Genomic DNA, 27,222 nt, shown 5'->3' with positions numbered 1-27,222 from the left:
AAAGAATGTATTTGTCTTCATGGCCCCTGGTGTCTCAGATTCCTTTGGACTCACACTTCATGACTTTTGGCTAATCCACTCAATCAACAGAGCCAACAGAGCAAAACAAGTTCATGAATTAATCCAGGGATCAGCCAATTATTGCCTGTAAACCAAATCTGGCCTGCTGTCAGTTTTTGTAAATAAAGTTTTATTGGAACTGCCATACTCATTCATTTCCTTGTCACCTATGGATGATTACATGCTATGATGGCAGAGTTGAGTAACTGCAACTGAGACTGTATGGCCCACAAAGCCTAAAATATTTACTATTTGGCGCTTTATAGAAAATTTGGTGACCCCTGGGTTAATGTAATATAACCAGCCGGGAATTCACTATCCCACTGCCCTCTTTCATTTCTCAGCCCAGACTTCCTGCCTCCAGCCCATGTCCTCACCACTGTCAGATGCCTGACGAGCTCAGTGAAATTGGGGTTCTCACGGTAACTGGTCAGGACCTCGGACTCCACTCGCCGACCGGCCACCTCCAGCACAACCTGGGGCTGCTCCACCTCAAACAGATGCACACGGCCAAGGCCCCTCAAACCCCAGAACAGTACCTGGGGCTGGGAAGTGGGAGATTCAGGGGCCTGTACCTGACTGAAGGACACCCGGGTGTAGGGAAGGGAGGAGGATGTGAGTGCCTGGTGCTACCTCAACATGGAACTCCCTAAGCAGCGGGCGCACGTGCGGTGGCAGGGATAGGCGTCCGGAGAGGGGCTCAACCAGGGCGGTCAGGTCCCGGGGCTCCACATCACTAGGCACTGAGGGCTGAAGGGAGCAAGAGATCAGAGGTCAAAGAGGAGTCAGGCCAAAGGAGGGAAAGCCTGGGCTCGGGGAAAAGAAATGAAGGACTGCTGGTGAAATATAAAACCAGAGGAACCTGGCAAGGCTGGATTGATGGGAGGGGGGTGTCTCAGGAAACAGCCATGTACAGGAAGGAGGATGGGTGTCTGAGGCATGAGGGTCAACCCGGGCTTGGGTTCTCTGGGGTTGGAGGCCTGGCAAGGTGAAGCTAGGGTAGGTCTACTTCAAGTGTTACCTGGAGTCAGGAGGTCCAATGAGGCGGTCCCAGGACAGACCTGCAGCCTGCATTCTCTGGGGGTAAGGGAGTTGGAGGGGTAGCCCTGGGACATGCCCACATCCCTGGAGCTGGATGACCTAAACAAATAGCAGAAGCGATCCACGGTGTGTCCAGCTAGACCACAGCACTCTGACCTCAAGTCAACTACTGTAGTCCAGTTCAATGAGTTCAAAGGTGGCGATGATCTCCCCGGCTGCCCGGGGCCCCTTCCTTAGGGGGAAGAACTGCAACTCAGGATGCTGGTAAGGGTCCTCCATCAGCTTTACCCTCAGGGCGGCCAGCGTCCTTCCCAGGAACACAGAGGGGCCCTTCGGGGAGCAGGGCAGTGAAGACAAAAGTAGAAGAGGCTCAGAACCAGGGGAGGGCACATCAAGACAAGAAGAAGGGATCCTTGGGGGTGGGAACCCAGGTGGAGCCCAGGCCGCACTCACAAACTTATTGTGGTCACAGACATTGACAATCACTAGTGGGGGCTCCTCCTGCAGGTGCTCCCTCAGTCCACGAATAACTGATCAAACACCACGAGTTCATCCTACAGAGGGCTCAGCGTCTGCTCCAGGACCTTGAGGGCCATGCAGGGAAGGAGCCAACAGCAGTTGTCAGAAGAACTCCTTACCCCTAAGACCCTCTGGTTCTACGCCACCCCCTAAATCAGGGCAGTCTGATCCAGTATCCTGTCCTGAAAATCCAAGGCAGGAAGAGAGACTTAGGGTCTTGGAAAAAGCTCAGCCTCCACCCCGCCTTGTCTCCCAGTGCCCCTCCACCAGCATCCCAGCCCAGCCCTCAACCCTGTGGTCTGGCACTGGGTAGAGATGAGGACTCGAGTGAAGGGGTCCGAGAGCCCACTGTCATCTGCTGCCAGCACACCTCGGGCCTGGTACAAGTGAGCCCGGAGCTGGAAGGAGCTGAAGTCTGGGGTGGAGAGAAGGAAGGGGTCATGTTAGCTCAGGGACCACTGGAGTCCCTGACCCCAGACCCCTCTGATCCGAACCCCCAGCTGAGCATCTAGCCCCACACCTCGGGCAAATAGAGAACTGGGCCCGCCTGCCCCACGCCCCGCACTCACAGTCCCGGTCCAGGCTAAGGGGCAGCCCAGCCGAGGGCTCAGGCAGCAGGTCCGGGGGGAGCTCTGAGGTGCAGGCCTTGGCTTGCTTGCCCAGCTCCAGCCCCAGGAAGAGCTCCAGCTTGGCACGGACCTCGCCAGCGGCTTCCCCAGGTGCCTGCTGCGGGGAGGAAGCATGTTAGGGACCACCTCTTATTACCCCAGCTAGGCCAACCATCTTGCTCCTCCAAGGCAGGCCCCAACTCTCTGCATCACCAGATCCTTAATCCAAAGAGTACTCCTTGTACCCCACCCTCCTCATGCCCTCCATCCAATGCCCCATCACCCTTAAACTCCCTCTCATTCCCTATCCCTCCTGCCCCAACACTGTCACGTCCTATAGCCCAGACCCCAGACCCCAAAACTATGCTCTGAGCTTGCTCTCCCCTACTCCACCCTCACCCATCTGTCCCCTCATCCCCAACACATTTAGATTCCCTGTCCCTTACCCCTGTGGTCACAGCTTCTCACCACTAGGGAACCCTGCTGGTGTCTCTCCCAGGGACACCTCATTTACAAATCTTTTGCCTCCAAATCAGCTGTACTTATAAGGAACTAATTAGTCACACTCCCATTTTCATAACCCTGCTCATCTGTCAGAGCCTAGTCAGCAAAAGGGCCAGTTCAGGCCCAGAGATGACAATATTTGGGGTTTATCTCACGTCAAAGCTCACCTGGGTAAAGGCACAATCTCCTTTTGGCACTTTGGATAATTAAAAAGAGTTTGGTACACTTTAAAAAATAATAATTTTAAAACAATTTTAAAAGTTAAAAAAATTTTAATTAAAACATTTTTTAATTGAATAAAATTTAAAAACTTTTTGACCGGAAACTTAATTTAAAAAAATAGTTTGGAGGGAATTCTCTGGCAGTCCAGTGGTTAGGACTCCACACTTTCACTGCTGAGGGCACGGGTTCAATCCCTGGTCAGGGAACTAAGATCCCGCATGCAGCATGGCGTGGCCAAAAATTATAAACAAATAAATAAATAGTTTGGGGACCCCTGTTGCGCTCCACATGGCTCCACCCCAATGTCTGTGCTGCCCTATGAGCCTCAGCCCATTCTAGTCCCAGCACCCTCGCCCCCGGGACCCCTCACTGTGAACAGCAGATTCTGGATCTTCCCACAGTCCCGGCCCCGTTCCTCCTCCACCACAGAGAACAGCACATCCTGGGCGGGATCCGGGCCCAGGCCACATGGCGCCGCCCACTGAGCTTCCAGACCAGCACATCCAGGAGGGATTGCTGGGGCTGCAGGCAGAGAACTGGGTTACAGAGGTGAATCTGGAGTTGAGATCTCCTGCTCCCACAGCTGCCACTGGATGGACGGACCAAAGTCCATCTCCAGCCCTGACCTCCCCCCCAACCCCAGATCCATCTGGCCACCTGCCTCCTGGACATCTCTCCCCTGTGGATGCCCCACAGGCCACATCAGACTCAAAAGTCCAACCTGACTTTTATTTTCTGGTCTCTCTCTTTTTTAAATTGTGTTAAAATACACATAACGTAAAATTTACCATCTCAACCACTGTTAAGTGTACAGTTCAGTATGACATTCACTTTTTTTTTTTTTTTTTTTTGGCTGCCTTGGGTCTTTGTTGCTGCACGTGAGCTTTGCCTAGTTGCCGCAAGCGGGGGCTACTCTTCGTTGTGGTGCGCGGGCTTCTCACTGCGGTGGCTTTTCTTATTGCGGAGCACGGGCTCTAGAGCGCAGGCTCAGCAGCCATCACTACCGCCCACTCCAGAACTTTCTTCATGGCAAAACTGACACTCTGTATCCGTTAAACACAAAGAGACCAAAAAGCCCAACTGCCACTTTTGAAGAGCCTGGAGCAAAAGCAAGGGGGTCGGGAGCAAAAGCAGCGTTCTGCGCATGCCCCCTGCACACCACACCACCTAAGGGGTGGGCAAAACACCTAAGCCGCCCCTCCGGCCCGACCCCTAGACACACCCCTACCCTCACCCCATATAAGGAACAAGCTCGCCCCGCTTCGGGGAGCGAGCCAGCAAGGGAAACTTATTTGTTGTCACTGCCCCCTGCTGCAGCAGGGGCCCCAATAAAGCCTTGCCTGAAAAAAAAAAAAAACCCCACTAATTTTCCATTTCCCTCTCCCAGCCCTGACAATCACCACTCTACTTTCTCTCTATCAGTTTGACTACTCTGAGTACCTCATATGAGTGGAATCATTTGTCCTTTTGTGACTGGCTTTTTTTCGCTTAGCATAAGGTCTTCAGGGTTCACCATGTTGGAGCCTGTGTCAGCCTGATTTCCTTACTTTTCCCTCCTCTCAACCTGCTCTCTCCCCAGTGATCCCCACTGTGTGCCCATTCACATCAGCTAAGTATTTGAGCTGGTGTCAGCCTTCTCCTCCAACATCTAATCACCAAGTCCTGCCAATGTCCCCCTTCCTCACTCTCTTAGATCAAGACAGTCCACTCTTGTCCAGACAACTGAGACAGTCTTCCTGTCTTCAGTCTTCCCTTCCAACTCATTCTCTCATGAATGGCTGGCTTGCTACCATCCTCTGGGTCTCAGTTTAAATACTGTCTCTGCAGAGAAGTCTTCCCTGACCACCTTATGTAAGCTGGTTCTCCCCTGACCCCTTAGCTTCTATAACATCTTCTTTAGCAATACCTACAGATCATCATTATTTTTCTCATGCATTTAAGATGCATAATCTATCTCCCTCGCCAGAACATAAGCCCCAAAAGGGCAAGAAACATGACAGGGGTGGATCCCCAGGGTCTCATACAGAGCCTGGCATAAAATAGGACTTCAAATATCATTGAGGAAGCAAACAAACAATAGCTAGAACTGATCACTCTAAAGCTGACCCTCTCCTTCCCCTATTTAAAAATCATCATGCCTTGTAAATCAATGAAGTTACACCACACACAAAAATAAACTCAAAATGGCTTGAAGACTTAAATATAAGACAGGACAACATAAAACTCCTAGAAGAGAACACAGGCAAAACATTCTCTGGCATAAATTGTACCAATGTTTTCTTAGGTCAGTCTCCCAAGGAAAGAGAAATAAAAGCAAAAATAAACAAATCGGACCTAATCAAACTTACAAGCTTTTGTACAGCAAAGGAAACCATAAACAAAATGAAAAGACAACCAACAGACCGTGAGAAAATATTTGCAAATGATGCGACCAACAAGGGCTTACTTTCCAAAATATATAAACAGACCATACAACTCAACAACAAAAAACAACAAACAACCCAATGGGCAGAAGACCTAAATAGACATTTCTCCAAAAAAGACATACAGATGGCCAACAGGCACATGAAAAAATGCTCAAACATCACTATTATTAGAGAAATGCAAATCAAAATTACAATGAGGTACGACCTCACACCAGTCAGAATGGCCATCATTAAAAAAATCTACAAATAACAGATGCTGGAGAGGGTGTGGAGAAAAGGGAACCCTCCTATGCTGTTGGTGGGAATGTAAATTGGTGAAGCCACTATGGACAACAGTATGGAGGTTCCTCAAAAACTAAAAATAGAGTTGCCATATGATCCAGCAATTCCACTCCTGGGCATATATCCAGACAAAACTCTAATTCAAAAGGATACATGTACCCCAATGTTCACAATAGCACTATTCACAATAGCCAAGTCATGGAAGTGACCTAAATGTCCATCAACAGATGAATGGATAAAGAAGATGTGATATACATATACAATGGAATACTACTCAGCCATAAAAAAGAATGAAATAATGCCATTTGCAGCAACATGGATGGACCTAGAGATTATCATACTAAGTGAAGTAAGTCAGAAAGAGAAAGACAAATACCATATATCACCTTTATGTGGAATCTAAAATACTGCACAAATAAACTTATTTATGAAACATAAACAGACTCACAGACATAGAGAACAGACTTGTGGTTGCCAAGGGAATGGGGGGGTAGGGGAGAGATGGATTGGGGGTTGGGGATTAGCAGTTGCAAACTATTATATATAGAATGGATACACAACAAGGTCTTACTGTACAGCATGGGAACTATATTCAGTATCCCGTGATAAACCATAATGGAAAAGAATATGAAAAAGAATATATATATATATATATACACACACACATATCTGAATATATGTGTGTATATATATATATTTATATATGAATCCCTTTGCTGTACAGCAGAAATTAACACAACATTGTAAATCAATTACACTTCAATAAAATAAATATTTTAAAAAATTATCAAAAAGAAAATCATCATGCCTGACTTCCACCTCCAGTAATATCATGAGCTAGGAATTAAGACCTACCTCTCACTAAAACCAACTAAAATGACTTGAAAAAATATTTTTAAATATTTATTAAAGGCCGTGGTGAGATAATAAGAATGAAGAATTATCATACTAAGCCCTGAATGAAGACAGGAATCCAGGGAAGTTAACAGAGCATTTCAGCAACTTTTGCCACAAGGGCATTTGCCAAACCTGGCAACCCTGAGCTTTTCATGACCTGGCAGTGAGTAAAAACAATATAAAGAGCTCAGATACCATTCAGAACAGGAGTCTCATAGGAGATATCTCCCCTCCTTAAAAACTAGAACCCCAGAGAATCACACCTTCAGGATAAAGATAAACCATAATGGAACCTGCCCCACTTTCTCACATCCAGTGATCAACAAAGAGAGTTGTCTGGCTGAGTGTAGTGGAAGTTGGAAATTGTCCCTGAAAAGAATAACCACAAGCCAATTTTTTTCACTGTGCCTGGGTGTTGCTAAACATCAAATTTCAGTTTAAGGTGATCAAGGGCAGAAGCAAAGTCATATGTTTTCTGGAAGAATGTACCTTTATTCCAGGACTCAAAGAAGTCCCACAAATAATTTTTTGAGGAAACTATAATGAATAGTTCACAGTTTAAAGCAACTAAGCAGAGAAGGAAACAACCATGAGGAAGTATCAGCAGAAACAGAGAGTGAAAACAAACCCTCAAAAACTGACTACTGGAATCATCTGACATTATAAAAACAGCTCTGCTTACTATTCTTAAATGAAACAAAAGACAAACCTGATAAATACTTACCGGGAATAATAAACAGTGAAAAATAACACAGCGGATTTGAAAAAAAAAGAACTTACAGAAATTAAAAGTGCAGGGACTTCCGTGGTGGCTCAGTGGTTAAGAATCCACCTGCCAATGCAGGGGACAGGGGTTCAAGCCCTGGTCCAGGAAGATCCCACATGCTGCAGAGCAACTAAGCCTGTGCACCACAGCTACTGAGCCTGCGCTCTAGAGCCTGCGAGCCACAACTACTGAGCCTGTGTGCCACAACTACTGAAGCCCACATGCCTAGAGCCGGTGCTCATCAATAAGAGAAGCTGCCACAATGAGAAGTCTGCACACTGCAACGAAGTGTAGCACCCGCTCACCACAACTAGAGAAAGCCCACGTGCAGCAACGAAGACCCAACACAGTCAAAAATAATTAATTAATTTTAGAAAAAACAAAGCAAAAAAAATGTGCAATGATTGAAATGAAAAATTCAACAGAGGAACTTATACAACCTCTTGATTTTCAATTAAAAAGCCAAAGCAATTCAACAGGAAAAAGAAATCTTTTCAACATATGGTGCTAGACTATCTCAATGTCCATATTTTAAAAATAGGATTTTGACCCATATGTTACACCATATGCAAAGACTAACTTGAGAACAGTTAGAGACCCAAATGTAAAATCTAAAACCATAAAACTTTTAGGAGACTATCTTTATTCTCCTAAAAGCATAGGAGAATATCTTTGTGGCTTGGAGGTAGTAAAATTTTCTTACACAGGTAACAGAAAACAGAAAAACAGAAAAATTAGTTAAAGTAGACTTCATCAAAACTCTCTGGAGATATTATTTATTTTAGCCTCTACTGTTCTTTTATACAAAACTCCAGGTACCTAATGAAAAAGAATAGGAAAAGCAAAAAATGTGACCCATGGTCAAGACAAGAATAATCAATAGAAGTAGACCCACAGATAACCCAAATGTGGGAACTATTAGAAAGCGATATTAAAATAACTGTGATAAAAATTCTAAAGGGTCTAGTGGGAAAAGTACAGAATTTAAAGTGGATAATTTCAACAAACATAAGAAAACTGGAGCCAGATGGAAATAATTGAATTAAAACATGTGATTGGAGGCTGCAATATACCACTTTCAATAGTGGATAGAACACCTATACAGAAGATCATTAAGGAACCAGAGGACCTGAACAACATTATAAACCAGCTAGACCTAACAGAGATATATAAACAATGCATCCAACAGCAGAATACACATTCTTCTCAAATGCACATAGAACATTCTCCAGGATAGACCATATAGGTCACAGAACAAGTATAATACATTTTAAAAGACTGAAATCATACAAAGTATCTTTTTTTGACCAAAGTGGAATGAAACTACAGATCAATAATAGAAAGAAAACTAGAAAGTTCACAAATGTGTGAAAATTAAACAACACACTCTTAAACACTGCATCGAAGAAGAAATCACAAAGGAAATTAGAAAATACTTATAGGTGAATGAAAATGAAAATGTAACAGCAAAACTTATGATATGCAGCAAAGATAGGGCTCAGAGGAAAATTTATAGCTATAAATGCCTACATAAAAAGAAGAAAGAGGGTCTTCCCTGGTAGCACAGTGGTTAAGAATCTGCCTGCCAATGCAGGAGACACAGGTTCGATCTCTAGCCCAGGAAGATCCCACATGTCGCAGAGCAACTAAGCCCATGCGCCACAACTACTGAGCCTGCGCTCTAGAGCCTGTGCTCTGCAACAAGAGAAGCCACGACAAAGAGAAGTCCACCTACTGCAACAAAGAGTAGCCCCCACTTGCCTCAACTAGAGAAAGCCCATGCAAAGTAACCAAGACCCAACACAGCCAAAAATAAAAACAAATAAATAAATAAATTTATAAAAAAAAAAAAGAAGAGAAAGATCTCAAGTCAATAACCAAACTATATACCCTGAGGAATTAGAAAAAGAAGAGAAAACTCAACCCAAAGCTAGCAGAAGGAAGTAAATAAAGATTAGAGTGGAGAAAAATAAACTGGAGAATAGAAAAACAAAAGAATCAATGAAACCAGAAGTTGGTTCTTTGGAAAAATCAACAAAATTGATGAGCCTTTAGCTAGACTGACAAAGAATAAAAGAGACAAGATATAAATACCTAAAATCAGAAATGAACATGAGGGGCTTCCCTGGTGGCGCAGTGGTTAAGAATCCGCCTGCCATTGCAGGATACACAGGTTTGAGTCCTGGTCCAGGGAGATTCCACATGCCGCAGAGCAAATAAGCCCGTGTGCCACAACTACTGAGCCTGTGCTCTAGAGCCCACGAGCCACAACTACTGAGCCCACATGCCACAGCTACTGAAACCCGCACACCTAGACCCCATGCTCAGCAACAAGAGAAGCCACTGCAATGAGAAGCCTGTGCACCGCAACGAAGAGTAGCCTCGCTCGCAGCAACTAAAAAGAAAGCCCTCTCTCTCTCTCTCTCTCTCTTTTTCTCTCTTACTCCTCTTCCTCTTTCTCTTTCTTCTCTTTCTCTGCTATGTGAGGACACAACAAGAAAGCAACCATCTGCAAGCCAAGAAGAGAGCTCTCACCAGAGCCCAACCACGCTGGCACCTTGACCCCAGACTTCCAGCCTCTAGAACTGGGTTGATGATGAAAAGTTTGGAAACTTCTGATCCATTTTCATGTTCCTGCTTCGAGAAGTACAGGGAGCAGCTTTCAGATGGAAAAAGTTGCCACGAGGACCAGAAGTAGAATAAAGGCATTTATGTAAAAAAAAAAAAAAAGAAAGCCCGCGCACAGCAACGAAGACCCAACACGGCCAAAAATAAATTAATTAATTTTTTTAAAAAAGAAATGAACATGAGAACATTCCTAGAAACATAAAATTTATCTAAACTGACTCAAGGAGAAATAGAAATCTCAACAGACAAAACAAGAGATTGAATTAGTAATCAAAAACCTCCCAACAAAGAAAAGCTCAGGACCAAATGGCTTCACTGGTGAATTCTACCAAACATTTAAAGAAGAATTAACACCAATACTTCTCAAGCTCTTCCCAAAAACAGAAAAGGAAGGAACATTTCCTATTTCATTCTGTGAGGCCAGCATTACCCTGATATGAAAAACACACAAAGACACCATAAGAAAAGAAAATTACAGAATAGTATCCTTTATGAATATAGATATATCCCTTAGGAATAAGTTCTGAACAAAATATTGGCAAACTGAATCCAACAGCATATAAAAAGGATTATATACCATGACCAAGTGGGATTTATCTCAGGAATGCTAGAGAGTTTCAACCTAAGAAAATCAGTCAATGTAATTTACCACAATAATAGAACAAAGGGAAAAAACACAAATGAGTATCTCAACTAATGCAGAAAAGGCATCTGACAAAATTCAACATCATTTCATGATAAAAAAAAATACATACTCAGAAAACTAAGAACAGAAGTTAACGTCCTCAACCTGATAAAGGGCATTTATGAAAAACCCACAGCCAACATCATACTTAATAGTGAAAGAATGAAAGCTTTTCCTCCAAGATTAAGAACAAAACAAAATGGAAAATTACAATTTTGGAAAAACGGTATCTCTTGTATCAGCCATTGTAAGCTTGACAGCTTCCCAACACTTAAAGATTTTTCTAATGAGATTTGTGATGATGTTAACGAATGTGATTTCTTAATACTGTATAATGAAATGCATGAACATTTGGAAAGTATGCATAATTCAGGGAAGCAAATTTCCAAATGACCTATGTATGATGATTCAAAGTCATTCAAGGATAATAGATCCATTCAAAGTGCAAGACAGACCAATGGATTTTAATATAACAGAGTATAAAAATTCTTTGCCAGATATTTGCAAAAAATGTAAAGCAATATCATTGTTCTCACTACATTTTTTGTTTTGGAGAATTTACTTATTTTTCTTTTTTTTTTTTTTTTTTTTTTTTTTTGGCGGTACGCGGGCCTCTCACTGTTGTGGCCTCTCCCGTTGCGGAGCACAGTCTCCGGACGCGCAGGCTCAGTGGCCACGGCTCACGGGCCTAGCCGCTCCGTGGCATGTGGGATCTTCCCGGACCGGGGCACAAACCTGTGTCCCCTGCATCGGCAGGCACACTCTCAACCACTGTGCCACCAGGGAAGCCCCTATACTTATTTTTCTAAAAATATATTTATGTTTCCCTATATAAATATACAAAAAAACATGTAATAGGTTTACTATTGTTATTTTAAATGAATTAATAAATAATTTTTTATTTCTATGGTTTTAAATTTTTTCAGTTTTAGTTTATATAATAGGGAATATCAGTAGATACATCTATATAAACAAAAGCTCATTTGGGTCCCCAGTAATTACTCTAAGACTGTAAAGGAGTCCTGAGACCAAAAAAGTTTGAGAATCACTGTCCTAGAGACTCTTCCACTTACATCCAGGACATGTATAAAAACAGTCTTGGAAACATTGTTTCTAACCACCATGCGTTGGAATCAACACACATATCCATCAGTAGTGGGATGGATAAGTGAATTATAGTATAGTCATACAGTGGGATATTATACAGCAATGAAAATGGACAAATTACAGCTACATACAATAAACATAATATTAAGTTTTAAAAAAAGCAAAATAATATAAACAGTATTACACAAAGTTTGAAAAATAGTGAAACTAACCTATATTATTTCAGGAGGCATATTTAAATCAGAAAATGTTTTTAAATGTCAGCTGACAATAGAAGGTTTTCATTCCAAATAAATAAAGTAATTTTGGGACCTCCCTGGTGGAGAAGTGGTTAAGAATCCACCTGCCAATGCAGGGGACACGGGTTTGAGCCTTGGTCTGGGAAGATTCCACATGCTGTGGAGCAACTAAACCCGTGTGCCACAACTACTGAGCCTGCCCTCTGGAGCCCATGAGCCACAGCTACTGAGCCCACGTGCCTAGAGCCCATGCTCCGCAACAAGAGAAGCCACCACAGTAAGAAGCCCGCACACTGCAACGAAGACCCAATGCAGCCAAAAATTAATTAATTAATTAATTTTTCTAAAAATTAAAAAAGTAATAATTTTGCACTAAAATTCACTTTAATAAGGTCTCTATTCTGTATCTCCTTCCACTACTCTGCCTTCCAGCTGCGCCTTTGCACATGCTGTCCATTCTTTCATACTTGCCAAACTCCAACGTGCCCTTCGAGATCTGAGACCAATATCCAAACTCCTCACTGTTTGACCCTGAGGACATATTGGCCCCAGCGATCCAAACTTTCTGTGCCTTTGGGAATAACTGAGCTTCAGAGTGGGGCAGAACTGGCTTTGAATTCTAGCTCTGACACTTAACCAGCTATGACATGGTGGATCAGTCACTTTCCCTCTCTAAGCCTCAGTTTCTGCACCTGTCAAATGGGGTAACATCTTCCCAAGGCTGTTGAGTCACACTAGGTGATACATGCAGATGCTTAGCCAAGGAAGCTTTCTATAAATGTGAACTTCCTTTACCCTTCCCGTGTGTTGTGTTCAGAGCTTCAAACCAGGAAAGTCATGCCAAAGAAATGTACTCTCAGACCTTCTTCCAAAGAGATCTTGCATGTTCCCTGTATCCCTGCTGGGCCCTACAATGTACATCGTCACCCTTAGCTACTCCAAATGGAGCTTAGTCCTATGCTCAGAGCAACAGGTCCCATGGCCTGGTATCAATCCACAGGACAAATGTTAGGTCACCCCTGCCCAAAGACCTCTGGTAGGCTTAGGAGAAAGGGTATTCAGGGTGGGGAAATGGGTGGGTGAGGCATTACCTCCTGGGCCAGGAAGCGCAGTTTCACCAGGAGCTTCTTGGCCAGTGCCACCTTCTCTTGCACGTTGCCCTGTCTCAGGCCCCGAAGGAGCCACAGTCCTTGCTTTGCCAACAGGTTCTGAAAGGGCAGGAAGAGAACGTGAGTGGAGGGTCCCTGCTGGGTGCCCCTGATCCCCCTTCCCCAGACTGTACCAGGCTAAACGCCAGCTGTTTCCCTTGGCATCTGTATAGATCCAGCGCGTTGGGCCGAGTCATTGTCCTGTGCTCAGCACCGTGGCAAAACTGTCTGCAAGAGCAGTAGCGGGTGTGGCAGGTGGGAATCAAAGGAGAGAACACTGACCCTTAGGGGCCACCTCCCTCAGAGCAGGCCTCCCATGCCCAGCCTCCGTCACAGCTCCTCTCAGTCTTGTTCTCAAGGAGGCATCCTTCCTCAGCCAAGGATGGATTCTATATTTGAACCACTCCCCAACTCATCAAGGCCAGCCTCACTTTGGAGACACAGAATGTACTAGCATTTAACTATTTACTGCCCTGGCTACTTGACGTGTGGCCCAGGCCCAACAGCATCGGTATTACCTACTTAGAAACGTAGAATCTCAGCCCCACCCCAGACCTGCTGCATCAGAAATCTGCATTTTTATACCTGGAGGATTCAAATGCATGTTAAAGGCTCACATGGGCTGTACTTGACAGTTCCAACACTGACCAAAGATAGTTCAAACATTACATGCTCAAACCAAGTGCATGAGTTCCAATGACTGCCCCAGGCCCCCACCTTGAAAGCGAACCCTGCTTCACTTCAAAACTTCCAAGTCATCCTTCACTGCTCTTTCTTTCACTCACATTCCACATCGATCGCATCAGCATATAATTTAGGCTCTACTTTCAAAATATATTCAAAATCTGACCACTTTCCCCCTTTTCCAGGACCACCCTAGTCCAAGCCACTATCACTTCTCACCAGGATTATTGCAACACCCTCCTAGCTGTTCTTACCACGTCCACTCTTACCCTCTCTCCTACGGAATATTCTCAATATAGCATCCAGAATGAGCTTTTCAATGCTTTCCAGACCATTTCACTCCTCTCCAGAAGTTTCTCATCTCAGAGTTAAAAATAAAATTCCGGGCTTCCCTGGTGGCGCAGTGGTTGAGAGTCCGCCTGCCGATGCAGGGGACACGGGTTCGTGTCCCGGTCTGGGAGGATCCTACATGCCACGGAGCGGCTGGGCCCGTGAGCCATGGCCGCTGAGCCTGCGCATCTGGAGCCTGTGCTCTGCAACGGGAGAGGCCACAACAGTGAGAGGCCCGTGTACCGCAAAAAATAAAATAAAATTCCTTTTTTTAAAAAATTTATTTATTTTATTTTTGGCTGCGTCGGGTCTTCATTGCTGCACGCGGGCTTTCTTTAGTTGCGGGGAGAGGGGATACTCTTCATTGTGGTGTGCAGGCTTCTCATTGCGGTGGCTTCTCTTGTTGCGGAGTACGGGCTCTAGGCGCACAGGTTTCAGTAGCAGCGGCACATGGGCTCAGTAGTTGTGGCTCGGGGGCTCTAGAGCGCAGGCTCAGTAGTTGTGGTGCATGGGCTTAGTTGCCCCGTGGCATGTGGGATCTTCCCAGACTAGGGCTTGAACACGTGTCCCCTGCATTGGCAAGTGGATTCTTAACCACTGTGCCACCAGGGAACCCCCCAAATAAAATTCTTTAAATGGCCTAGAAGGCCCTACATGCTCTGTTTCTCTTTATCTCCCTGTCTTCACCAAATATTACTCTCCCCTCACACACAGCCCTACAGTCACACTGGCCTTTTTGCTGCTCCCTGAATACGCCAAGCCTGTTACTACCTCAGCACCTTTGTATTAGCTGCTCCCTCTGCTGGACTGTCAGGCCCCTAGATCTTTCCATGGCTCACTCTCCCCTTCTTCATTCAGGTCTTTGCTCAAATGTTATCTCTTCACAGACCTTCCCAGGTCATCTCCTCTAAACAGTCCCTGCTACTTTCTCCACCCTCTTACTCTGCTTTATCCATCTCTCCAAATAGAATGTAAGGTATGGGGCTTCCCTGGTGACGCAGTGGTTAAGAATCTGCCTGCCAATGCAGGGGACACGGGTTCGAGTCCCAGTCTGGGAAGATCCCACATGCCGCAGAGCAACTAAGTCCATGTGCTACAACTACTGAGCATGCACTCTAGAGCCCACGAGCCACAACCACTGAGCCCATGAGCCTAGAGACCATGCTCCACAATAAGCCCGCACACCGCAACAAAGAGTAGCCCCCACTCACCGCAACTAGAGAAAGCCTGCACACAGTAACGAAGACCCAATGCAGCCAAAAATAAAAATAAATAAATTTATTTTTAAAAATACATTAAAAAAAAAGAAAGTAAGGCATGGCGGGGACTTTATTTTGATTACCACTGTAACCTCAGGGCCTGGCACCTAATAGATGCTCAAAAAATATTTGTCAGGTAAAGTAAAATGATTTTTGAAACATGATATTTTGGTCCCTTTTTGACCCCTAATGATGTCTTAACTTTTTATTATGGAAATTTTCAAAAATATATAAAATAAGTGACTCCAAGGATTTTTCACCTAATACTGCTCCCAGAGCTTATCTTTTTAACTTACTAATGCTCTTTGCTCCAAGACTTCTATTGGCAGAAATAATCTGACATAAAATAACACAAAATAAAACTGACAAGAGTCAAAACTGCACCTATTTAAATGTCAATTATACCTCAATTTAAAAAAAAAAAAACTGCACTTATTGGGACTTCCCTGGTAGTCCAGTGGTTAAGACTCTGTGCTCCCAATACAGAGGGCCCAGGTTTGATCCCTGGTCAGGGAACTAGATCCCTCATGCCGCAACTAAAGATCCCACATGCCACAACTAAAAAAAAAAAAAAAAAAAAAATCCTGCATGCCACAACGAAGATCTCACACGCGGCAACAAAGATCCTGCATGCCACAACTAAGACCCACCTCAGCCAGATATATAAATAAATAAATAATAAATAAAAACTGCACTTATTAACATTTGCTATTGATTAAAAATTGACAGAAGAGGGGCTTTCCTGGTGGCGCAGTGGTTGAGAGTCCGCCTGCCGATGCAGGGGACACGGGTTCGTGCCCGGGTCTGGGAGGATCCCACATGCCACAGAGCGGCTAGGCCCGTGAGCCATGGCTGCTGAGCCTGCGCGTCTGGAGCCTGTGCTCCGCACCGGGAGAGGCTGCAACAGTGAGAGGCCCGCGTACCGCAAAAAAAAAAAAAAAAAAAAAATTGACAGAAGAAAAAAAATCTTCTTGACAAGATTTAGATCCACAAAATTGGATTCAGGGATATTAGATCCAGTAGAAATAATAGCACCCCCACACACCCACACACACACAGATCACACTGGATAAAGCTATAAGAAGTGAAATACAGGGACTTCCTTGGCGGTCCAGTGGTTAAGACTCTGTGCTTCCACTGCAGGGGGCACGGGTTCAATCCCTGGTTGGGGAACTAAGATCCCACATGCCATGCAGCCAAAAGAGAAAAAAAAATTTTTTAATAAATAATAATGCTGTTTTTAAAAAAAGGTGAAATATGATTTGAACAGATCTTTCGTTGAAAGTTCCCTGACAAAGAATAATTTTAGTAATAAAATAATTTCAGTAAAGTGAAAATGGAAAGAGTTTAATTGCACCTTATAGACAATCAAGCAAGGAATTAAATTGGATTAAAGTTTGTTGCTCTTTTGGAGACATAGAGAATGTAGACAGAGAAGAGAGGTTTACAATGAAGCCCTAAGACATACCCATATGAACATCTGGAACATTCAGAGGTAAAGAAGATAGAGAGCGAGCAAAAGAGATGAGAAGGAATGGCCAGGGAAGCCGAAGGAAAACCAAGGGTATGGAAATCAACACCAGAGTCTTTCAAGAAGGAGGGTGGGGTCAACTGTGTCCACTGATACTGAAAGGTTGAGTAAGATGAGGACAGAAGAGTGACCAACAACCAAGTCCTTGGCTGAGTCCTCCTCCTTGACCCTCCCTCTAAATGCTGGAGCTTGCCAGGTCCTTAGATTTGTTTGCTTGTTTGGGGTTTTTTTGGCCTCGCCGAGCAGCATGTGGACCAGGGATCGAATCCAGGCCCCCTGCCTTGGAAGTGCAGAATCTTAACCACTGGACCACCAAGGAAGGAAGTCCAGATTTTTTCCTTTTTTTTTTTTTTTTTTTTGTTCCCTAGGTGATCTTATCCAATCCCATCTACATATTAACACCCCGCAATTTTACATTTCTAGCCCTGAACTCTCCCCAGAGCTCAACTCCTATAGCTAACAGCCTGGCAGACATATCCATTTAGAAGTCTAACAGGCATATATCTCAAAGTTAACATGTCCAGGGACTTCCCTGGTGGCTCAGTGGTTAAGAATCCGCCTGTCAGTGCAGGGGACATGGGTTCGAGCCCTGGTCCGGGCAGATCCCACATGCCGCAGAAGAACTAAGTCCATGCACCACAACTACGGAGCCTGTGCTCTAGAGTCCGTGAGCCACAACTACTGAGCCTGAGTGCCACAACTACTGAAGCCCGCGTGCCTAGAGCCCATGCTCTGCAGCAAGAGAAGCCACCCAATGAGAAGCCCGGGAACTGCAATAAAGAGTAGCCTCCGCTTGCCGCGACTAGAGAAAAGCCCGCGCGCAGCAACAAAGACCCAAGGCAGCCAAAAATAAAAATAAATTAAAAAAAAAAAAAAAAAGTTAACATGTCCAAAAAGGGGCTTCTGATATCCCCTCCACTCCCATCAGAACTTCTCCTTCTCTTGTTTTCCATAGCTCAGTAAATAGCACCATCTACATAGCTGTGCAAGTCAAAACCTTGGGAGTCATTCATGACTCTCCTCTGCACATTTTCCTCCTCCCCTAAGCCTATTCATTAGCCAGTCCTGAGGTGTCACTTCCAAAGTCTCTACTGCTCTTGAATTCATTCCCGTCACCCTGTATCCACTGCAACCACCCTAGATTCATTTCATCATTATTGGTCACCTGAATTATTACAATGCCCTCTATAGTACTCTCTCTGCTTCCTCTCATATCATCCCTCCCACACTGATCCTTTTTAAGGATAAATTAGAGCATATCCCTTCTCTTTTCAAAACCTTCAGTGGCTCCTCATTTCACTCAAACAAGAAGCCAAGGCCGCTACAATGGCCTATGTGACTCCCACATGCCTCTCCCCACTATCATCCTCCTTTCCCCCCACACCCTCCAGCCTCAGCTACTCTGTTCACTCTGCTGCACTCACACTGGTCCCTTGCTCTTCCTCAAACACACCAGGCATGCTTCACCTCAGGGCCTTTGCACATGCTGTCCTTGCTGCCTGGAACACCCTTACAGACATGGCTTGCTCCTTCATCTTCTTAATGTCAACATAACCATGGCCTCCCCTTGCCACCTTTTCTAAAATTGCAATGTCTCTCTGAAATACTTCCTTGCTTTATTTTCTCCCTAACACTATCCTTATCCTACTTCTTATATTTCTGCCTTGTTGTTTACATGTTTATTATCTGTGTCTCCATTCAGCCTCCACCCCCACAAGAATGTAAGTTCCAGAAATCTTTGTGGACAAGAATGCTTATTCACTGTTATTCTTGTGCCTAAAACAGTGTCTGGCATAGTCAGTCTTATAAATATTAGTGAGTAAATGGATAAACAACCCTTTTGAGAAGAGGATCAGAAAAACACTGAAGTGCCTGGAGCAGGTTATGGAATCCAGGGCAGTGAAGGTCAAAGATGGAAGTGACTAGAACAAATATATGTGGTTACAGTAATGACCTGGTAACTAGGGACCAGTTGGTGCTGCAGGAGAGAAAGTGGACAATTGCAGAGCTAATTCTTCCAGTAGGTGAGAGGAGATGAAATCAGGATCACAGCTGTGGCTTTGGGAGGAGGTCACCTCCTCTGCTGTAGCAGGAAAAGAAGGAGAGCAGATGGTTGCAGAAGCTGGCAAGGAAGTAGACTGGATGGAGGAAGATGAGGCTTCTATTTTCTCCATGAATTAGGAAAGGAAGCCATTAGCTGGAAGGAGTGTGGAGGAACAGAGCAGGGGAATCTGAGGAGAGGGGGAAATGCATAAGCCTATAGGAGCTCGGCAAAGGGAGTTTATTGGAGGGGAGTGGCCTAACCCCCAATAATTTCTATCAAGTTCCCTCAACAATCATCTCCTCATTCTTCTGTACAGTGCTGAGCAAACGCAGTTTCCAGAGCCCTTGGGTCCAGACAGCCATCATGAGTTTCCCTCACCCTGGAGTTGGCAGCAAGGAGGGGGAGGCTCTCAGCTCACCTGCTCCCAGCCACCAGCTCTTCCAGTGCCTGCTTCAGCCGTGAGCAGGTCCCGGAAGTGGGGCTGCGCTGCAGACTCTCAACCTCCTGCAGCCCCCGGTCCTGCGGCACCAGGTGAGAAGGTCAGACTCCGACCTCTTTTACACCACACCCTCATCCCGAGGCCCCGCCCACTCACAACTGCACCTCTTGGCCCCACCCTTTGACTCCAACTTGTTCTCTGTTCAGTTTTTCAAGCCCTTTGCTGGCTCCGCACCTTTCTAAGCGGAGCTAGGTCGCGAGGATGGGGTTTGCAGTCGGGGGCGGGACCCAGCGCAGAGAGGGCCCAGGCAGAGGCTGCACGCGTCGGCCAGATGCGCTCACCCGCCCCGCCCGGATGCGAGATCTGCCTCAGGTCCAGCAAGTGCGTGGCGAGGGCCACATCGACCAGGGGCGCGTCGTCCAGTAGCTGCAGACGAAGGCGGCGCATCAGCGGCGGCAAGAGCTCCACGAAGCTCAGCTGCTCGTTCCACTCGGGCGCCGTCGCCTCGCCGCGCAACGACGTCTCGCCCTGAGCGCGGCGGCGAAGACAGGCGGAGAGGGGTCAGCGCCGATCAGGGCCTAGGCCTCCGCCGAGTGAGGACGGGAGGGACTTACCTGCTGCCCCAGGAAAGACACCCGCACATAGGGGTCCATGAGGACGCGCTGGTCGTGCAGGGCGCGGGCCAGGCTGCCCAGCAGGCCGGGGCGCAGCGCCGGAAGCCCCTCGGCTCGGTACACACGCACTCGCAGCCGCGCCCACGGCCTCTCCGCTGCCACCCGACGCGGCAGCAGCAGGTTCCTAAGGGAGCCAGGCGCTGAGGGTCGCAGAAGCCCGAGGCTCGGCCCCTCCCCGTCTCCGCATCCCGGAGGCCACGCCCCGTCCTAGTCTCCCCTCCCCATCTCACCCCAGCTCACTTCTCGATGTCCGAACTGTGGCCAGGGCCCGGGGGTGGCAGCGGAGGGGCCAAGTCCCCGCGCGCCCTCACGGACAAAGTGACCTTGACGAAACCTTTGGTCCCGGCGCGTGTATCCCGGGAGTCGTGCAGAGAAGCCCATTTCTGATAGAAGTGGCCATATGGGGACGGAGGAGCAGACCAAGGGTCAGGGGAGACCGGTGGGATGCGTAGGGTGGTCGTGGGGCTGCGATCCGAGTGCTGGACAACGGCCGGGGTTCAAGTCCAGCTCAGGAAGGAGGAGCGGCAGTGCGTGGAGGTCAGACGTCGGAAGAGATTGCTGTCTCACAAGTTAGTACACTGGGCTCAGGGCCCAGAGGTTCAGCTTCCCTTGTCCGTGCAGAGGAGTCTCAGTGAGGGGAGGGTTCAGTACCTGGCTGGTCGAAGATAATGCCCAGGTCCATCCTGAAGGTGCCTATCCGGGTGGCCATAAAGGGGAGGGTCTACGAATGGAAAGCCTGGGGAAAGGTGGCGTTAGTCCTGGAGCTTTGGCATCTCCCCTTCTCTGACGGAAACCTCTCACCCCTACCCGCCTCACCGTGATCTCCAGCAGCAAGTCCTGGAGGTGAAGCCGGGTCTCATGAAATTCAAACAAGAAGTACTGGGTTGAAGTGGGGAAGCGAGAGAAGTGAGAGAAGGTTATACGTGAAGGGTTCACGCCAGGTGGTCCCTGCCTCTGGCAAAGAGACCGCTCTCCTTCCCCACCCTTCCTCACCACCACCGCCCGCAACTCGGAGACCACACCTCTTTGCACCCTTCCCCGCAAAGAGCCCTCAGCTTCAGGCCCGCCAATAGGCTCGCTTCCACCTAGGCTACGCCCCCTCCACACAGTTCTTATCCTGGGTCCCGCCCATTCCCTCAGGCTCCCCCTTCCTTGGTTGCACCCACTTCGTTGAAGAAGGGGCAATTTGTCCCGCGCTGCGTGGCGGTCACTCGGCGTTGCTTCCCAATGCGCAAGGCCACGTAGGGATTAATGTTGACTCCCACCAGCTTCCGGGCCTCGAGCACCGTGACCCCCACCTAAAGGATGGGGAAGGAGGAGAAAAGGAAGCTAAGCCTGCCTCGGTACGAGGGAAGAACGGGTGTGGAGGGCGGGTGGTATTCCCCAAGGGTTCAGGCCTGGAGGGGGAGCGGTACCTGAAAGTCCTGGGCCCTGGATACCTGGAAGGGATCCCCGCGGGCCAGGCCCCGAGCTCGGCTGCGGAGAGGCTTACAGTCAGCTCTCACTTCACTTCCTCCCCTCCACCCCGCCGTCCACACACACACCCTTGCTTGGCGCTGGCGATAAGATCTCTCCCTCTGAAGATTCTGGGTCCTTCTAGCCTTATCTTGCCTCCATCTCAGTCCTACACTCAGAATTTGACTCATTCCTGGAGCCCTAAAACCATGCATTCATTCAACAAAGATTGAATGAGCACCTTCTATGTACCAACACTGTTCTAGGCACTGGAACACTGCAGTGAACAAAGGAGGCAACATTCCTTGCCCTCAACAGGATTTCATCACTTTCATGGGTTCCAGAGGCCATGTGTGAGCCAGTGTAACTGTGTGTGAATGTAGCAGTGTCTATGCCTAGGAATGAATGACCCTTGACCCCAGGATATCCACTCCCCCACCCATACCCTGAGACCATGTGTTTGTGAGGGTGGACAGGCACAGGCCTGCATGTATGAGCGAGTGAGGTTGACACACTGCTAGGCTATGGAAGCAGGTGCTCAGTGGGTACAAGTTACCTCTTGAGGGGGCTGAACGCGACGCCAGAAAGCTCCACATCAGGCTTGTCCTCCAGCTCCAGCTCCAGCTTGTTGTCCTCATCGCCCTGCTGACCTACTCCTCAAGCTAGCCTGCGGCCCAATGCCACTGCCCACCGCTCCAGCCGGGCCTCCCCAGGCCTCACAGGAAGGGCCGTCAAGGAACATGTCTTGGACTTATCACCCATCTCTGGGCACCCATCTCTGACTTCCCTGACTCTAGGACCCACCCCTGCCCCTTGGTCTGACCCCTAACCTGGGAAACCTCTAGTTCCAGAATGGACCCCTGATTCTAGGACTGACTTCTCCCCCTGGAATTGGTCCAGTACTGATCCCAGACCCAGGGACTGACCCCACATCACTGGATCCCAATCCCAAGACTGACCCTGTAATCCCAGGTCATCCCCACATACTTACTCCAGTTCCTGGAAGCCCATATTGGGAATGATCAGCTCTGAGCTGGGAGACGGAAAAATGTCAGGAGAGGGCCATGCCTGACTACAGAGCTACAACCTGGGCAGCACGGGTCCAAGGGTCACCATATCCAGCAGATCCACAGTGGAATTGGGTACCACTTCTCTCTTACCAAGGCCTGCCTGGGCCTTGGTTCAGTGGGTGGGAGGGTTACCTGTCCCGAATGGGTGCTCCAAAGTCCTCTTCTGCCCAGGCTCCAGTTTCACCCTCTGGGGGCTGGTACTTCAGGTCAAGTTCCACCTGGACCTAAAACCAGATACACAGTAGGCCTTGGGCCCCTCAAACTACCCTGATGCTAAGAAAAGCCCAAAGACAATGCCTTTTATTCCACCTATAAACAGAGACCCTCCTGGCCTGCATCTCTGATGACTTGTGGTTCCTCTATGATCATTAATAATAGTGAGTACTCATAAGCTATCAAGGGTTTCCCTGGTGGCGCAGTGGTTGAGACTTTGCCTGCCGATGCAGGGGACACGGGTTCGTGCCCCGGTCCGGGAAGATCCCACGTGCCGCGAAGCAGCTGGGCCCGTGAGCCATGGCCGCTGAGTCTGCGCGTCTGGAGCCTGTGCTCCGCAACGGGAGAGGCCCACGTACCACACACAAAAAAAAACAAAAAACATAAGCTATCAAGAGCTTACCTGATGCAAGTAACCTCTTTAAGGGGGCCAACACAATTCCAAAATTCTCTCATCGCTCTTGGAAATCCATTAGTGTGGCCTTCACAGCTCTGCGTGATCTGGCCCCTGCCAACATTTCCAGTCCCATCCCTTATGGGGTCTGCTCCTGCCCTGCACCCTGGTTATGCTCTCTCAGGGCGCTGGGATTTTGCATATGCTGGTTCTTCCGCCTGCAACATTCTCTCCTCCCACTTATTTATCACCTATCGTATCCTTCAATTCCAAGCTCAAACATTACTTCCTCAGGGAACCTTTTCTGAACCCCAAATAGGTCACATCCCTCTGTTATACATTCTCCCAGCCCCCTACCAGCACTTTTGTAACACCAATCGGTGTCAATTTTACATTTATTTGTGTGAATATTTGTTTAATGTTTGCCTCTCTCTTCAGATACGGAGCTCTAAGAGGGCAAGTCCTTATACGGTTTTGTTCACCACTCAATCGTCATTGCTCAGCACTGCACTTGGCTTATAATCAGAGCTCAGCGAATGACAACAGACTGAATGAAAAGCTGGACATTTTGTACAACTCCACATAAGGTAAGTGAGGAAACAACCTAGAGAAGCTGAATAACTTGTCCAAGTTCTCAGCTGGGAAGTGGTGGACTTGAGATTTGAACCCAGGTTCATTTCTACCAGGCTGTACTGCCCCTCCATGAAACACCAGGAAAATCCAGCCAGGTTCATCTTCGTCCCCTACAGGAGCTGCGCCTGGTACGGGGTCAGGGAGCAGCACGGAGCTCCTTATCTTCCCTTGCCACACAACTCTGGCCCTCAGAGCTGAACCTGAATCTTGGCCTGGGGGCTGTAATAAAAGGCGCCCTGGCTCAGGGGCCTTGTTACCACTCCTGTCTGGGTCTGGGTTTTCCCCCCGGAGAAACGGAACCCTCTATCTAGAGGGACTCTCAGGCTTGGGGGTGGCAGGCTGGGGGCTGACGGAACTCACTGGGGACACGCGCAGATTCTCATCCACTAGGGCCTCCTGAAGCACCAAATGCCCTGCAGTCTGTAGCTGCTGCAGGGATATCACCAGCGTCCCCAGAGACCTGGGGGTGTGGCATGAAGCAGAAGAATGACCCAGGAGAATGGTCGCAAGCCACCCTCTCCCCCTACTTGCATCCTTGGCTCCCCAGGCCTGCTCACCTGGGGCTGAACACATGGCTGCAGCTGACCACCTGTACAGACAGTCACTCCCCAGCCAGTGGAGCCTCATAGTGTGGCCAACGGAACAGCTGGGAATTGGAGGAACCTTGTGACACCCAGTGCTGGGCTGACACTGACCCCTAATCCAGAGTCTGAAATGGGAGCCAACCCTAAAAACTGAGAGCTAACTCTATGACTGATCTCCTAAACCTGGAACCAACCCTCCCAAACTAGGGCTGATCTGGGGCTAACTACCAATCAAGAACTAATCCCCCCCAGTCTTGATTCTGACTTGCCCAAACTGAGTCTAACCTCTTTAGCCGGAAATCAACCCCACCTCCTGAGACTATACCTCCCAAAGCCAGGAATAAACCTCCCAAACCAAGGATGGACTCATATGGGGCACAGATCAGCCTCTCCCCATCCAGAATCCAACCCCACTGACCTCACTGATATCTGCTTCTTGACCACAGTGAATTCTCCTTGTTTTCTGGATAAAACCTGCTCAGAATTGAATCTAGTCATTTATCAGCTCCTCCCCACGCACACAAAAAAATCATCCCTCCATTCACTCTTGGCCCAGGGTCTAATCCCCCTGGACTCACCCTTAAAGAGACATAGAAGATAGGGAGGGAGGGAAGCAGAGAGTTGGAGACATTGGACTTGGGGAGAAAGGGGACAGGCTGTAGAGATGCCTAGGGATGGGGCGGGGGGCCTGGGGAATGGAGGAACTGGAGCTCTCCAGTTCCAAAAATTCTCAGAGCACCCCTGCAAACCTCACCTCGAAAGCTGAGCCTCACCTGTAGGTCATGGGTGCCCGGCAGCCCTGTCAGTCACCGCATACACACGGTCAGAGCCATTGTCCCAGGGCCAATGGCTCTGCCTCTGCCTGCTTGCCCTCCTGCCCACCTGCCCACCCACCTGAATCGCCTCTGACTCACTGGACTCTCCCAGCAGGTTCAGCAATCCCTGCCCTTTAGTCAAACACAAAATCAGCAGGCCTGGGGGTCACGGGTAGGGAGGAAGTGGGAAGACAGAGAGATAGGGGTAAGGTCCCTGTGGTCAGTTCAGTCCTCCCCGCCTGCACCAGCTTCAGCCTCCTTCCTGCCTCCTTGTAGGGTGGGAGCTGCGACAGGGTGGGGATGGAGGCAAGGGGAGAGGGCCAGACCCCAGGCTGGTCTCTGCTAGCCTGTGAGGACTCAAGGACATGGGACCTCATGTTGTTCCTTGTTCACTTCACTGTCCTCAATGCCCAGCTCAGGGTCTGGCACATTGCAAACCGTCAAAACACGGCCCGAATGGATGTATTAATAAATGAATCCCCTAGCTCCCAGCATTAGCATGGAGGCACTCAACACATTTATTGAATTAATGAGTGACTGAATGTGTGTCCCTAGCTTGTACATAGCAGGTGTTCAAAACACTTCTTAACCAAAAGCTAGAGGTCCTTCACTTGGGGTTTACTGGTGGTTTACTGGTGAGTACTGAACTCCAGGGCAGGATTTTGGAATTCTAATCTTTGGTCTCAGGAAAATCCTTTCCGCTCTCTGGACCTATTTGCCTAGCTGTGTAATATGCACAGGATGAACTGCACTGCTTTTCAAAGTATGGTCCCTAATCAGGATCACACATGTGGTTGTTAAAAATGCACATTTTGGGCTTCCCTCGTGGCACAATGGTTAAGAATCCGCCTGCCAATGCAGGGGACGTGGGTTCGAGCCCTGGTCTGGGAAGATCCCACATGCCGCAGAGCAACTAAGCCCGTGAGCCACAACTACTGAACCTGTGCTCTAGAGCCCGTGAGCCACAACTACTGAGCCCACGTGCCACAACTAATGAAGCCCGCGCGCCTAGAGCTCGTGCTCCGCAACGAGAGAAGCCACCGCAATGAGAGGCCTGCGCACCGCAATGAAGAGTAGCCCCCGCTCGCTGCAACTAGAAAAAAGAAAGCCCGCGTGCAGCAACAAAGACCCAACGCAGCCAAAAATAAATAATTAATTTTTAAAAAAATGCACATTCTGGGACTTCCCTGGTGGTCCAGTGGTAAAGAATCCACCTTACAATGCAGGGGACGTGGGTTCGATGCCTGGTCGGGGAACTAAGATCCCACATGCCTCCGGGCAATTAAGCCCACATGCCACAGCTACTGAGCTCGCGAGCCTCAACTAGAGAAGAGAAAACCCTCGTACCACAACTAGAGGGGAGCCCGCGCACCGCAAGGAAGAGCCTGTATGCCACAACTGAGACCTGACACATCCAAAAATAAATAAAATATATAAATAATAAATAAATCTTTAAAAAAATATACATGAAAATTCCTGCGCCCACTCTAGAAATGCTAAAGTAATATCTCAAGGTGTGCCTGGGAACCTGAATTTCTATAAGCTGCACTGGTACTATCCTGTTACACAGCAGGAGTTTGGGAACATCTGGTCGCTTGGCTGTGATCGTGTGTGATTCCTCATTCCCTTCTAGGTGACTCAGATGATCTGAGTGTGGGTATGGAGATTGGTGGGTACTGAATTCTCACCCCACAGACCCCTGGTGAATATGGGTCTGGGAGAGGAACCCACAGATCCCTGAGGTCAGAGTTCTCTGGCCTAATGACTAGGATGAGAGGAGGGGCCTGAAGGGTTGTAGAGCGAAAGAGACTAAGAAACTAAAAAGACTTTATTGAGAAGTGCTGTGGGTGATCCCTTGCTCCTTAACATTTATTCATTCACAGATATTTGAGCACCTACTACATGCTAGGCCTATCTAGGCGCTGGAGGATACAGTAGTGAACAAAACAAAAATCCCTGCCTTCA

The 27,222-nt window shown here is 47.8% G+C and overlaps 1 protein-coding gene across 1 annotated transcript in view; it reads right to left on the bottom strand.

The window, feature by feature from the left end:
• The window catches only part of LOC101270047 (fer-1-like protein 4), a 51,662-nt gene extending 26,372 nt beyond the window's left edge, over positions 1-25,290 (bottom strand). Inside the window, 27 exon segments of the mRNA XM_033433918.2 lie at positions 438-599; positions 694-810; positions 1,258-1,431; positions 1,555-1,619; positions 1,622-1,685; positions 1,905-2,035; positions 2,190-2,343; positions 3,325-3,407; positions 3,410-3,476; positions 13,016-13,192; positions 13,267-13,360; positions 19,399-19,499; positions 19,654-19,947; positions 20,034-20,217; positions 20,334-20,494; positions 20,725-20,837; positions 20,840-20,972; positions 21,260-21,391; positions 21,509-21,569; positions 22,105-22,263; positions 22,540-22,581; positions 22,751-22,842; positions 24,219-24,318; positions 24,416-24,521; positions 25,079-25,110; positions 25,197-25,257; positions 25,260-25,290. Of these exon segments, the coding sequence (XP_033289809.2) occupies positions 438-599; positions 694-810; positions 1,258-1,431; positions 1,555-1,619; positions 1,622-1,685; positions 1,905-2,035; positions 2,190-2,343; positions 3,325-3,407; positions 3,410-3,476; positions 13,016-13,192; positions 13,267-13,360; positions 19,399-19,499; positions 19,654-19,947; positions 20,034-20,217; positions 20,334-20,494; positions 20,725-20,837; positions 20,840-20,972; positions 21,260-21,391; positions 21,509-21,569; positions 22,105-22,263; positions 22,540-22,581; positions 22,751-22,842; positions 24,219-24,318; positions 24,416-24,521; positions 25,079-25,110; positions 25,197-25,257; positions 25,260-25,275 (3,075 nt within the window). The 5' untranslated portion in view covers positions 25,276-25,290.
• Positions 25,291-27,222: the final 1,932 nt, after the last annotated feature.

The sequence above is a fragment of the Orcinus orca genome, chromosome 16, assembly GCF_937001465.1.
Source record: "Orcinus orca chromosome 16, mOrcOrc1.1, whole genome shotgun sequence".
Lineage (NCBI taxonomy): Eukaryota > Metazoa > Chordata > Mammalia > Artiodactyla > Delphinidae > Orcinus > Orcinus orca.
This window is presented reverse-complemented; position numbering and strand designations above follow the sequence as displayed.